This window comes from Beauveria bassiana, assembly GCF_000280675.1.
Source record: "Beauveria bassiana ARSEF 2860 unplaced genomic scaffold BBA_S00007, whole genome shotgun sequence".
Classification (NCBI taxonomy): domain Eukaryota; kingdom Fungi; phylum Ascomycota; class Sordariomycetes; order Hypocreales; family Cordycipitaceae; genus Beauveria; species Beauveria bassiana.
Window position 1 is genome coordinate 1,227,776 of NW_007930842.1, and position 13,670 is coordinate 1,241,445.

A 13,670-nucleotide genomic window follows, 5' to 3' on the forward strand; every position below is an offset into this window, starting at 1 on the left:
TTCAACTAGTTGGTTAATAGTGTAAGGCCTCTACAACCTTTTTTTTCCACAGCATGGGCACGCAGAGAGAGTTTTCTTCATCTTGCACTTACCATACTGGGCTCACTGCTGCAAAATTACCCGGCTGATACATCTACCCAAAGTTTGTCGTACCGCGCAGACGACAAGCCGTCTTGGCGACTGGGTCATGACACGGGGGTCGATTCGGCGAATATCATTCAACCCGGCAAAGTCGTAGGCTAGAATGGACGGCAGCGATTCCGCCGTGCTCGACGAGAGCAAGGATGCCTCGAACCATCATCGTAAGGCAACCGCCCTTGCTGCCTTCTCACGTTTCATTCCATCAAACATCAACCTGCTTACTCAATAATTTACTGAACTTCAAACCCAGACCCCGGGCAGCTCAGCCTCTTTAGTACCGAGATGAACCGACAAGTAGAAGAGGAGCATCTCGACTCGTCCTTGCCCGACGAGGACGACATGGACAATGATAACCTCGCCGCGCTGGACCAGATTCGCTCACGCACACGGAGCCGTCCTGGCTATGAGACGATAGAATGGAAAGTCGATGACCCCGAAAATCCCAAAAACTGGCCCAAGGTTCGTTCGGTTCCTCTCCTAAACCCTCATCTCAACGCACCAAATCAAATAGAAAAAAAAACTGACCCGACGGCGTGCCGCGCCCACCAGTCCAAAAAGCACATGATCACTGCTCTAACATCCCTCCTCGTTCTCAACTCAACCATTGGCTCCGCGCTGCCCAGCCAGGCCATCCCCTTCATCACGGCTTACTTTGGCGTCACCTCGCAGGAGCAGCACGTCCTGCCCATCTCCGTCTTCCTCGTCGGCTACGTCTTTGGGCCCCTCATCTGGGGTCCCCTCAGCGAGCACATTGGCCGGCGCAACCTCACCCTCGCCACCTTTTCCAGCTTCACCCTCCTGACCATGGGCTGCGCCCTCGCGCCCTCGTGGGCTGCGCTGCTCGCCCTGCGCTTCTTCACCGGCGTCTTTGCCGCCTCGCCCATTGCCATTGTCGCCGGCATCCTCGCCGACGTCTTTGGCGACGCCCGCGAGCGCGGCCGCGCCTTTGGCATCTTCATGGTCGTCACCACCCTCGGCCCGCTCATCAGCCCCATCATCTCGGGCTACACCGCCGACAACATTGGCTGGCGCTGGGCCTTTTGGGTCAATCTCATGTTTGCCGGCGCCACCCTCGCCTGCGTGCTCTTCCTCCCCGAAACCTACGAACCCGTCCTCCTCGAGCGCCGGGCCCGCCGCCTCCGCGCCCAGGATCCCGAGCGCAACAAGGTTGTCGCCCCGCGCGAGCTCGAGGAGACGGACCTGCGCCAGCTTCTCAGCGTCGTCCTCGCCCGTCCTCTCCGCATGCTCTTCACCGAGCCCATTGTCGCCTGCTGCTGCGCCTACCTCGGCCTCGTCTACGCCGTATTCTACATGTCCTTTCAGGCCTACCCCATCGTATACCAGGGCCTTTACCGCCTCAGCCCCGGCGAGACCGGCCTCACCTACCTTTCCGTCGCCGTCGGCGCCGCCGTCGCCCTCCCCATCTTCTGGAACTGGGATGGCGTCCTCGCCCGCGCCCAGGCCCGCGGCGCCGCCTGGGTCCGCCGCGAAGAGTACCGCCGTCTGCCCCTCGCCTGCATCGGCGGGCCACTCTTCGTCATTTCTCTCTTCTGGATGGGCTGGTCCGCCCGCCCCGGCGTCCACTTTGTCGTGCCCCTCCTCGCCGGCATCCCCTTTGGCATGGGCATGATCCTCATCTTCTTCGCCATCCTCAACTACCTCGTCGACGCCTACGAAATTTTTGCCGCCTCCGCCAACGCCGCCTCCTCCACCAGCCGCTCCATCCTCGCCGTCGTTCTACCCTTTGCCACCACTCGCATGTTTGACCGCCTCGGCATCGCCGGCGCCTGCTCTCTCCTCGGCGGTCTACTCGCCGTCATGTGCATCATCCCCTTCATCTTCATCTGGAAGGGCGAGGCCATTCGCGCACGCTCCAAGTTCTGCGTCGCGCTGCGAGAGAGGAGCGAGAAGCTGGCGCGCAGGGCTCAAGAGCGGCGTCTTCGCCACGAGAGAGAAGAGATGCGTGAGAAGGCGAGAGTTGATGCACAGGGGCTTCAGACAACTGAGCCGCAAGATGTCTAAGACATTAGAAATTTGCTTTTTTCATCACGTTATTAGCCTGGGATAGACAAGTTGAATAAATGAACATGGTGTGCGGCGCCTTGCATTTTTTTTTAAAGGTTTCAGCATCATCAAGCAATCTTTTCGCATTACAGATCATAAATAAAAGTTTGTTCATACATCTGTTGCTAAATAAAATGATCCCAATGTCCGCAAGTATAAACATAATCGTCAATAATGAGCATCTCTAGGTGGATGCTAGTCTTGCCCTGGTCTAACTAAACACTGCAGATGGTGGCCCGCCATGCCACATGTACTAAGACTGAGCAACTATAGTAAAAGCGAATTGAATTAAAAACAATCATCACGCCCAAGCCTGACGTTTGGTAGCTTGGAGGTCCTCGACTTAAAAAGCTTGTGCTCATTTTGGGGGGTTTGGCGTCGATTGCATAGGCCGGAATATCTCCATTTCTCCCAACGCGGGGGAGGTCTGCAATTCGTTAATCTTCAATGGCTCCAATGGCAAGTGTTTGATAGATTTTGTCTCTTGACTTGAAGTGTCCAACTTCTCCGATGATCTGCGTGAAGGCATGATTTTCGTGAGCACATTGTCAACCAGGCCACCCATCTTTGCCGGGAAACTGATGGAGCGAACGTCCCTGTTTTCAGCCATAGGGTAGCGATACGGCTGGCCACTATCCTGGCAGTCGCTGGAATATCTCGCCCTTGTCTTTGTGATTTCATTGGTTGCACTTTGCTTCTGCTTTCGCGATTGATGTCTTGCCCACGACAGAGGAGGTGCTGATGCGTTTCGTTGAGAAACCTTCTGCAAAGCATTGTAAGCAACGGAACTCCGAGACAGGGCTGGTTGCTCTATGACGTGATCTGAGCCGCCGTGTAACTTGCTATAGATTTGTGTTAGAAGGGAATGTCTACTGATTGTGATTAGCTTGCCTTGCATAATATGCTTGGTGCTTGCCTGAATCACTGCCGGCCTTGCTTTTCTGTAAAGTTGCGCGAGAATTTCTCCGGTACTTGCCAATATTAGATATTCGGTCCGCCGCGATTTCCACTTGATTATCCGTGCTTCCCTCGTTGCATACTGACCCTGGAGTGTTTGTTTCGGGTATCGTTGCCGAGGCTGTCCGGGATTGAGACCAGAATTTGGACGAGATGCGCTTGGGAAGACTAGCTTGAATATCCCAGGATGCGTGTCCCGACCTCCAAATTGTCGGAAGCCCGGTCCTTTCTGCCCGTATGCGACTATTCCAGTTGGGTGCTGGAAGCTTGGAACCGCTAGCAGTGATGTCGGGTTCGCTATTCTCGCGTCGTATCTCAATGCTCAAGGTACTTGGCAAATGCCTATTGGATGTGTTCGTCTGGCCTGCTTGGCCATTATGATCTTGTTTGACACTGTCATGACGGGTGCGCGGGGGAGATTTTTTGGAATCAGCTTCGCCGTCATCCGCCGTAGCGTACGAGCTGCCATCCTCGGCAAAAGCGCCAAAGTTTTTCAAAATGGAGTCATTATCGTGCCCTACTACTGTTAGGAAAGCCTTTTATGATATCAATGTACTCACATTCGAAAGGTGATAGCTCCAGGCTTTGCAGGTCCCTCACACTCAAAATATTGACCAATGACTTGGATCGACTGGGGCTGGGTTGTATGCTGGGCATGACAGACGGATAGTATGAAGACGAGATACCACCAGGTGTCTCTGATGATACAATTCGTCCCTGACTGGAGCCAGAGGAGGTGCCCTTCTTTATATTAAAGGGGGCTGCGGAGCTACATCGGCGAGATCGATTGACGGAGCCGGGCATTGCGAAAGTCGTCGCTTGCGGCCCCCGCTGTTCAAGGGCGCTCCGTGATACTGCTGAGCGGTTTTGCGAAGCACTAATATGCCGCTCTGGAAAAGGCATTGTAACAGTATCATGACTGGAGTCGGTGAGTCTTTGAGGGGCAGGTGTAGCCTGACGCCGAAGCTGTATTCTGGACTCTGCCGAGCCCGACGTCGAGCTATCTCGTGACCGAGACTCTTGTAGAGCAAGCCAAACGCTGAAGTTGCCATGTCTGCCGTTAGCGCGGCCAGTTGTTTTTGTTCTGGCTAGTTGAGGAGCTCTCATGTTGGGCTGCAGTAAGTTGGGGAGAGATTTGGATTCTGTTATCTTGCCCGGAGTGGTGCAGCGTTTCCTTGAAAGAGATGCACCTGAATTGTTGTAGAGTGGCGAACAGACTTGGCCGGACTGTTCTCCAATTGAAGCTGGGCAGCTACTCCACCGTTTCATTGACGAAGCAGGAAAATTAGTCCTGAAAGACGACAATGTGGGAGCAGGAGATGGATAGGGTGCAGTCAGCGGGTTGCTGCTGTCAATGGAAAATTCGATGGTATCTCTGGGACCACGGCCAGGACGTCCAATGTCGATCAAGGGCGACAAATATCTTGTGCTTCGAATAGAAGTATGCGTGGATACACATTTGCTGTGGTCTTGATTTAGCTCCTCCTGAATTCTTCTGGCTCGGAATCGGCGAAGCTCTGCACGACGAGCAATCTCGTCCTTGTCGCCATCCGGCGAAGCTCGCGACTTTTGAGGCTGGTCCTTGTTATATGACCAGTGTCGTATAAGCTTCGCTTTGACTGCTTCGAGTGCGTTGCTACTCTTTCTCTTCGGCAACTCCAAGGTTTGAACGCCAAAGTCATCCAAGCTTAGCCTACTCGGGCCTGGAGGAATGATTGCACTGTGATTAATCGTCTCGGGCGGTCCCTTGCCTGCTGTGACTTTGGGTGCCACATCATCGCTGGATACGCTTGAGGCCTTTTTGCCTCGACGGCGAGATGAGCAGCCGCAGAGGCTAAGCATGGCCGTAGCAGGCCTTGTTGCGGGTGGGCAATTGAAAGTTTGCCGATTTATAACGGTGAGGGTGGTTTGGTATTTCTAGATGCAATTGAAAGACAATGCTGTCGAACGTATTAAGAATTCATCTCAACGAAGAAAGAGGATCGCAGGCTTTGTATCTTGTAAAAGTTGCAGTCAGGGTCGCTCTCTGCGCTCGGAAGGCCAACTCTGGCCATGCGAAGGAAGGCATGATGGTCGCATCGTAGTGCAGGAGTCGGCAGCCGAGCTTTGATTGGCGGAGCCTTGCAAAGAAAACAGAACGGCCCATGAGGCAACCGCAAATGCATATTTCAGTACACAGCGTTGTGGTACGTCGTAATGAAGTGTTTTGGGGGTAGTCAACTTCCCAGTCTGCTGGAAGTAATCGCTGTTTGTTTGTACATGATCGCTAGGTGGAGATGTTGCCTGAGCTGTGAGGCGGGGTAGAGGGCCGGGTTTGCCAGCATAGTACTTTGCAATATTTTCTGCAAAGAGAACAAAGCTTGAGAGTAATAATCGGCTCCCCATTTGTCTGGTTACGATCGATACATTATCCAGCACATCCTTTGCTCTTGTCTGCTCTTGTCGCTACTTATAAGTTACTGGTAGTTTTCTCGATAATGGCCCAGGTCGAGACCAAAAAGTAGCGTTCCCGACTACATCATATTGAGCGGGGCAAACTCGAGGAAGTCACAGGCTTTGGTATGCCAGGACTGCAGAACTGGCCCCCAAATCACCATCACTCTGGATCAGCCATGTTCAACAATATTCGGCTGGCGGCTTAGAACACAGGTCGCAATAATGGGTGCTAGCGCAACAGATTGACTTATTATCCGACGATTCCGGTATAAGGAGATAAAGCAGGTGAACAGGGACCTCACGGACAAGAAGCTCAGAGCGCTCAAGAAGCTGACGCCAGGTACCGGCACCGACGGCAACGAGGCCGATCCGTGGGTCCCTGACTGGCTCCGTGGCCAGTCTGGTGAGGACAGCTACAGGTTTCTAATGTCAGACAAGCGGAAGCACGACCCCGATGATCATGGTTTGGTGCGCCGCCAGCCAATGGCGGCTGGCGCACGGGGTAATAATGCCATCATTAAATGATCAATGGCGGAACGTGGACTAATGAGATCTGGCAACATGCTCTCGGGACCGAGATGTGGTCTTTTAGAAGATTTTAATACGGTACAGTGATGACCTGGGGCGCCTGCCCAAAACCCGCGGACTTTACTAATGAGTTTCGGATATCTGGCGGATGCTGAAAAACAACGACATATCTGAAACGAACAGCTACCGAGGGCACAGTTCGCGGGGAATTACCGAATGCAACGATTTCGCACGGATCTCGAAAGCATGTCGAACCTTTTAGCGTGTCCTGGATTGATATGTATTAATGAGAGAGTCGAAGACCGAAGGTCGGTGACAACGGTGCTTAGCTTGTTACCGGGGCGGTGGTCAAGGCTCGCGACTAAATAGATTAGGGCCTGTCCCGGGGAACAAGAGTGGGAATAGAAAAAGTCCGTCCCATGATGACGGGCCCAATTATGCCAGTTATTACGCCGTAGAAGCTTCTAAATCATCAGTACTGCTACGTAACCCTTGCAGGCGTTCGACACGATTTGTTGGTGATCGAACCACCTGCCACGCTTCCACTCCACCACTGCAGGAGGAGAGGAGAGTCACATGTCAGCGAGTATTCAGTACCATCACATCTCCAAGATGCAATCTCGCACTCGTAACTGAAACGACGAGACACGTCGTAATTCGCGTTGCCGGTGTTCCTACCCCAATACAACGGCGCCTTCTCTTCGGAGCTGAGCACAAAACTACATGAGCAGCCGATAATGTGCATATCAGCTGTGTTTTGATACGCGCAGGCTCATGCTAATAAGTCGTCGTCGCCAGCTATCACATACGAAGTGCAAGGCTCCGGATCATCAGCCACTTACGCTGATGGCCATACGTCGGCTTTGCTATTATTGATCGTGGTTCCATCATCCTGGTGGCCTTGCACCATTTCGGGCTCATCCGAACCTGGTTGCATGGCATCTGTCTCAGATTCCTGCTTGCCGCTAACTGACTTGGTTACATTATTAGTGCAACTCGAAAGAGGTGGTGGTAATTGATAATGGATATAGCCGAAATGATTACAAGGATGAAAAAAAAAAAAGTAAAATAGAATTCGAATGGCGAAACGAAAGCTAGTTCCTCTGACAGCGTCTCTGACACACATTGCTAAGCCGGCTACATAGCATAGCCCACGTACGGCTAGATGCCGTCGGCCTTTTGTCGAGTCATCAAGTCCACCAACAAAGGGGGGGGAAATATGCTTTATTAGGTGGGCCCCGTCGAAAAACATTGAACAAGCGAGAAGCCCGCGGAGAATAGACACCTTTTTGGGCCGCGACACTGACCCTCTTCAACGCCACAACGGCCAAAGACCCAATCAAGGGAGACGGTCGTGGGTCGATCGGCGTTTTTGAGGTTGCTGAGATGACTAGGCAAATTGCCGCGGGCATTAGGAATTGCCCTTTGCGGGCAAGCGTCCTCGCGGATGGAAATGGCCCTACCGCCTGAGATATTACCGCTCCCTCTAATAGCCATCAGCTGCGGTGTCTTGCGGACTTGCGTCGGGGGTGTAGACTCGTCGCCTTTACGAGGACCGGATGGTGGTTTGTAATAACAATGCCTGCTTATTGTGGCATCTGCTCCCTGATTGAATTTTTTTCATTGCCTGATATTTCTCCGTTTTATGGGGTTCCTTACTTGTCTCATCGCATCTTCAAGTATAAGATTGCGAGCTGCCTGCCCACTTTGCTTGTAACTTGATTCTTCTTAATATTCGCCAAATCAAAAGTGCATTTCTCGTACCTGCTATTTAGCATAGTAACCGCAGTGCCATCACTTTTGTGTGCATCTGCCCCGCAAGACAGCCAACCCGATACTTGCACCAGTTTTCGACAACACCAAGCAACCTCGCTCGACAAGACCCGACAGGCATGGCGCCACCATCGCCGAACAACGGCGCTGTCACGCCTGGCGGCTACGCATCATCAATGACAGCAGGCTCGGATCGTGATGTCGAGGCCCAGTCGTCGCCTACTGTCAACCACGTCTCCTATTTCAGACACTTTCTTGACCAGGCTGGAGTGACACAGGCCGTCATTGACTACAAATATCCCGGCAAAGGAACAACCGAGTCACCTTTTGTCGTCGACTTTCTCCCCGAAGACTCCTACAACCCTTTCACTTTCTCCGAGGGTCGCAAGTGGATGATTATTGCGATCCAGGCCGCCGCTACCCTGGCCGTCGCCTTTGCCTCGTCCGCCTACTCTGGCGGCATCCGCGACATCTTCATCGACTTCCGCGTCTCGCAAGAAGTTGCTATTCTCGGCGTCTCACTCTTCGTGCTGGGCTTTGCCCTCGGACCTCTTGTGTGGGCTCCTCTCTCCGAGGTCTTTGGCCGCCAGCAGCTCTTCTTCATCAGCTACCTCGGTCTCACTGCTTTCAATGCAGGTGCCGCTGGCGCCAACAACATGGGTGCCCTGCTCGTTTTGCGCTTTTTTGCCGGCGCTTTTGGTTCCTCGCCTCTGACCAATGCCGGCGGTGTCATTGCCGACATTTTCAGTGCCCAAGAACGTGGCAAGGCCGGCGCGCTCTTCTCCATGGCTCCCTTCCTGGGCCCTGCCCTGGGCCCCATTGCAGGCGGCTTCCTTGGCCAGTCAAAGGGCTGGCGCTGGGTTGAGGGCATGATTGCCATATTCTGCGGCATTGTTTGGATTGCCAGCTCTGTAACATATCCCGAGACGTACGCTCCCGTTCTGCTCCGCAAGCGCGCCAACAAGCTCAGCAAGAAGACTGGAAAGGTGTACGTTAGCAAATTTGAGGCTCATGGGCCTCCTCGAAACGTTGTCGCTCAGTTCAAGGTTTCCATCACTCGTCCTTGGGTTCTTCTCATCAAGGAGCCCATCGTCCTGCTCACCTCCATCTACATCGCCATCATTTACGGCACATTGTACCTCTGCTTTGCTGCCTTTCCCATCGTTTTCCAGCTTGGCCGCGGCTGGAGCCCCGGCATCGGTGGCCTAGCTTTTGTTGGTATCGCCATTGGTATGGTTTCTGCGACTGTTTACGCAGTCTTTGACAATCGGCGTTATAGGCGGGCAGCGGCAAAATACCCCAACGGGATGGCTCCTCCCGAAGAGAGACTGCCTCCTGCCATTCTCGGCTCTGTACTGCTTCCAGTCGGCCTCTTCTGGTTTGCTTGGACTAATGGGCCCGAAATACACTGGGCCGTACCCATTGTCGGCTCCGGATTCTTCGCCGCGGGTATCCTTCTTGTCTTCCTCGCGCTTCTCAACTACCTTATCGACTCCTATGTCATCTATGCTGCCTCCGTTCTGGCGGCCAATTCAGTACTGCGATCCCTCTTTGGTGCAGCTTTTCCTCTCTTCACCACATACATGTACAACGACCTCGGCATCCATTGGGCTAGCTCCATTCCGGCTTTCCTAGCCCTTGCCTGCCTCCCGTGCCCACTCCTCTTTTACATGTACGGTGCCAAGATCCGTGCTCGCTGCAAATATTCTTCGGAGGCTTCTCAGTTTTTGCAAAAGATGATGGCTGCTTCAGCAGCTTCTGGGCCCAGAAGTGAGGAAGTTGCAGAGGCCGAAGCCGAGGCTGAGGTCGAAGCTGAAGCAGAGAAGAGACAACGAGAGGCTGAGAAGAGACAGCAAGAGGCCGGCTCCAATTGAAAATTTTTGTCTTGCCCAAGGAGCATACTGCATTGAAATGGCGTCTGGGGAAACATGGATATAATTATATTTGATGGAATTGTTTTATCTAAAGGACCAATTTTGGCCGCCATCGCTCTACTCTTTTATATAGACTAATGATACCACAATAGAGACCTCCATACTGAGAAATGTGTCCCGTCCAATCTTGCCAGCATTTACATTACCCCCCATGAATGCATCATTGTTACTTTAATCCTTTCAGCGCCGAGTGTGAAAAAGACCATATCATGTAAGTGGTGCACAGTGTGGCGAGCCGGGCCACTTCTGCCGCACTGTAAGATTTCCATCCCGCCTGTCGTCACGCTATCGCGTACCTAAAGATGTCTCTCGCGTAGAGTGGCTACACCCGCAGTTCTTGCAGCCGCATCAACCAGGGGCGACGTGCAGACCAAAAAAAAAAAGAAACTGATCGCGGCCGACGACATCACTGCGAGGATGTCGCGGTCAGCTATTTCCAGTGCGGAATCATCACCGACCTCATTTCACACAGCGGTAGAGTCGGAGCCATCACATCAGTCGACAGCAGCAAGCAGCCCTCTCCACAACCAGCATTCACCATTTCGCGACGTGCGACCCTTGCCGCGCGATCTCAAGGCACACTGCCAAATCTTTCTCGAAGAACAGCTATGTATGTAAAAAAAAAAAGAAGGCGCTCAGATTTAACTTGCAAATACTGACCAGCATTGTAGATCTCGGCGCCATCAACCTCTACGACAGTGTACTTGGCGCAGGATCTTCGCGACGACGACCAACCACACGGAGCGCATACGTCCCACCACCAAGCCACCTGGCAGTCCTCAACACACTACTCGTGCACCCAGTATACACAAACCGTGCCGATAACAAATCACATGAAGTCGCGACGCTAGCGCTCAGCTACCTTCGCAGCCTGCTTGAGGTCGTTGGTCCGGTCAAGGCTAATCTACGCGCTGCCTTTCAGTTTTACTCGACTCCGCGCTGGCAACAACGGACAGGCTACAGTAGCGATGGATCCCTTTCCGACGGCTCCGTGGATGAGCAGGAGCGCTACCGCGTCAACGGCAGCCTCGCCAACGAAAACAGCGTATGGAACCGGGGGCAGGATTTCTGGTCCACGTTGGGATGGGCGTTCAACTGCAGCACGCTGCACCCGCAGCGCTGGCGCTACTGGAAGGCGTGGCTCGAGTTTATGCTCGACGTCCTGCAGTCGGACTGGACGGAACGCGAGCGGCTTGACCTGGATGCGCACGAGGCGAGTGACGGCGACGGGCCCGTGCCGACAACGATGCGACAGGAGTCCATTATCGTCATGTACATGGAGCAAAGGAATGGGCCGCAAGGCGGTTCCAAGGCCATCATGAAGGCTCTCTTCGCCGACGGCAGCAGCCTCTCCACGTCGGCGTTTCAAGAAGTTTTTGACAAGGAGCCCCGCGGCCGCCACGACGCGACGAAGAAGCGCAAGCGCGAGGAGCGCATCGACGTGAACAACGACAAGTTTGGCGACTACCTCGACGACGACGCATTTTCCTCGGGTGCGTCGGAGCCGCCGACACCCGAGAAGCCGCGCAGCATGCGCTCGTCGGCATCTTTTGGAACCACGTTTCCGGGGCTCACCGAGACGATGCCGCTGCGGCTGCGGCTCTTCAAGCTGCTGTCGGCGGCGACGTCGGCGCTGCGCAAGGGCGCTGACATGCACCGCCTGTACGACGCCTATACGACGTCGCTCAAGGTGGCACCATTGGAGGAGTTTGCACTCGTCGTCGCGCAGCGCCGCGGGCCCCTACCAAACGAGCTCCGTGTCACGCTGCTCAAGGAGCTGTTTGGCCTGCTCCTGCCGTCGAGCCACCGCCCGCCGCACAAGGTCGATCCCGAGGGCGAGGCCGAGGCGCGGCTGAGCACCGCGATGCTGGAGCACTGCTACGTCGCGCATCCGGCCAACACGGTCGGCGTCGAAGATAACGCCAAGCTGTCGCTCGTCGTCGAGGCCGCTATTCAGCTGCTGTGGACCTGTAACGCGCTCGAGTACACGCCCTCTTTGGCAGCCGCGGTGCGCGCAGGCATCAAGGCGCGCCACGCCAAGGTCAAGCGCAAGCGGACAGGCAGGGCGAAGCCGGACCCGGACGACGCGCTGGCGGTGGAGATGCTTGACGCATCGGCTAATCGGTTACACGTCTTGCTGCAGGTGATCAGGTCGACTGCCGCGTGATGAAGATGTGGATGTTGCATTAAAAAAAGTGTCTTGTCTTTTTTCTTTTGTTTTGGCCTTTAAACTACTTTATTTGGCTGGCGTTTTTGGGGGGGCTACTGGGCAGGATATTAGATACCACGATTTTCAACGGCCAACGAATGCATCATAAAGGCAGCGTCACTATTGCGCTTTGCTACACTAGAGATGAGGGGGGCGCGGACGATTGACGGGGAGAAATACAGGTCTTGTTTTGAAGCATTCGCTAAGGCAGCAGTAAAAGATGTACACTATGATACAGTTATAATAGAAGATGGTACAACGAGGCCATTTGGACCTCTCAGCATTAGAGACACCCCCCTGCCACATACGCATACCAAGTGATGGCTTAATTCAATGTGTCGTTCCCGCAGAGAGTATGGATATGACTGTTTTATCATTTCCTGGATTTCGGACTCCAGGCCTGGGGCTGCCACTCCTCACTAGGTCCCCTCGTGCGCGCCTGCTTCCAGGGATCCTTTGGGTCGACAGCCTCCTCCGCCCCGTCCTCGGCCTCGTCCCGCTGCGTTTTTGCTTTTTGTTTCGATTCGGCTCGTAATGTGACAGGCTCCCGTGCGCTCGTTCTTGTCGTCATCGTCGCTGCCTCCTTCCCCTCCTCCGCCGCCGCCGCCGCCGCCGTTGGCAGCGCCGCCTTCTGCCCGGGGAGGGGATCCTCCATGACGCGAGGTTTGGCCGCCCAGCGGGCGTCGGCGTCGGCGGCGAGCTGCTTCATGCGCGCGCGGCGCACGACGTCGCCGCGCTGCTCGTCGAGGCTCGGGGGGTCGCGACGCGTGTACCGCAGCCACTGGTGCCAGAGCGGGCCGACCTTGACCGAGGACAGGTGGGTGCCGCGCGGGTACTGGACGATGCGGCGCCAGCGCTCAACCTCGCCGAGGCCGTTGGGGGCGGCTTCGCCGGTGCCGCGGGTGGTGAGGCGAAACTCCCAGTAGGTGTTGCCTTGGAGGTCGAAGCCTGTTCATATTTTGTTTTTGTCAGCCGGCGGGTGGGATGGGGATGGGGATTGGGGGGGGGAGGGTGTGGGATGGAGAGCGGAGAGTGCGCGCGCGCGCGCGCGCGCCAGAGAGAGAGAGAGCGGCTTACCAACGAGGAATCGCTTGCGCCAGGGAAGACGTAGCGATTTCCATTTGAGCCACGCTTGGCCGATGGGGCCGATGGGATTGCCGGCCATGGGTTGCGGAAGCGGTGATGGAAAGAGGGGTTTGGGTTGGGCGAGGTCGGTGGTCTGTGGTGGTCACTGGTTGATGATGCTGGCTTGTCGTCGTCGTGAGGCGGGACATTTTTTTTTTTCTGCCAAGCCGGGCTAGTAACGCCGATCGACACAAGGTGGCAGTGATGAAAACCACCGTGCGCTTTGTGCTGCAAGCCAAGGGCGCAAAATTGCCCGAGGGCCTGTTTTAAAAGTCATAGAATGCATTGTTATCGGTTCGTATTCTTTTTGTCTTAATTTGTTGTCTCTCTTGATTTATTTCCCTGCCATCAGTCATGTTCAACGTAGAATCGGACGAGCAAGTCTCCTCTCTCGGAATAACGGAACAGAGCCTTCCGCCAGAGACAAATGACGGCTGACGGCTGCAGCCTGATATGCACCGCTCCGATGCGCAACACCGCCATTGTATCCTTTCTGCCCTGTC

The 13,670-nt window shown here is 54.7% G+C and overlaps 4 protein-coding genes across 4 annotated transcripts; 2 read left to right on the forward strand and 2 right to left on the reverse strand.

Moving 5' to 3' along the window:
- Positions 1-244: 244 nt before the first annotated feature.
- BBA_03617 (major facilitator superfamily transporter) lies at positions 245-2,163 on the forward strand (the record flags this gene model as incomplete). The annotated part of the gene is made up of 2 exons (XM_008598714.1): positions 245-302; positions 392-2,163. 2 exons carry the CDS (start codon positions 245-247, stop codon positions 2,161-2,163), a joined length of 1,830 nt encoding a protein of 609 aa, XP_008596936.1.
- A 400-nt stretch (positions 2,164-2,563) lies between these two features.
- BBA_03618 (uncharacterized protein) lies at positions 2,564-5,004 on the reverse strand (the record flags this gene model as incomplete). Its single annotated transcript, XM_008598715.1, has 3 exons — positions 2,564-3,047; positions 3,250-3,679; positions 3,723-5,004. The coding sequence occupies 3 exons, from the start codon at positions 5,002-5,004 to the stop codon at positions 2,564-2,566; spliced, it is 2,196 nt and encodes a 731-aa protein (XP_008596937.1).
- A 3,014-nt stretch (positions 5,005-8,018) lies between these two features.
- BBA_03619 (major facilitator superfamily transporter) lies at positions 8,019-12,000 on the forward strand (the record flags this gene model as incomplete). Its single annotated transcript, XM_008598716.1, has 4 exons — positions 8,019-9,669; positions 10,018-10,044; positions 10,306-10,443; positions 10,505-12,000. The coding sequence occupies 4 exons, from the start codon at positions 8,019-8,021 to the stop codon at positions 11,998-12,000; spliced, it is 3,312 nt and encodes a 1,103-aa protein (XP_008596938.1).
- A 415-nt stretch (positions 12,001-12,415) lies between these two features.
- BBA_03620 (NADH:ubiquinone oxidoreductase, 17.2kDa subunit) lies at positions 12,416-13,207 on the reverse strand (the record flags this gene model as incomplete). Its single annotated transcript, XM_008598717.1, has 2 exons — positions 12,416-12,990; positions 13,120-13,207. The coding sequence occupies 2 exons, from the start codon at positions 13,205-13,207 to the stop codon at positions 12,416-12,418; spliced, it is 663 nt and encodes a 220-aa protein (XP_008596939.1).
- Between the last annotated feature and the right edge of the window lie 463 nt (positions 13,208-13,670).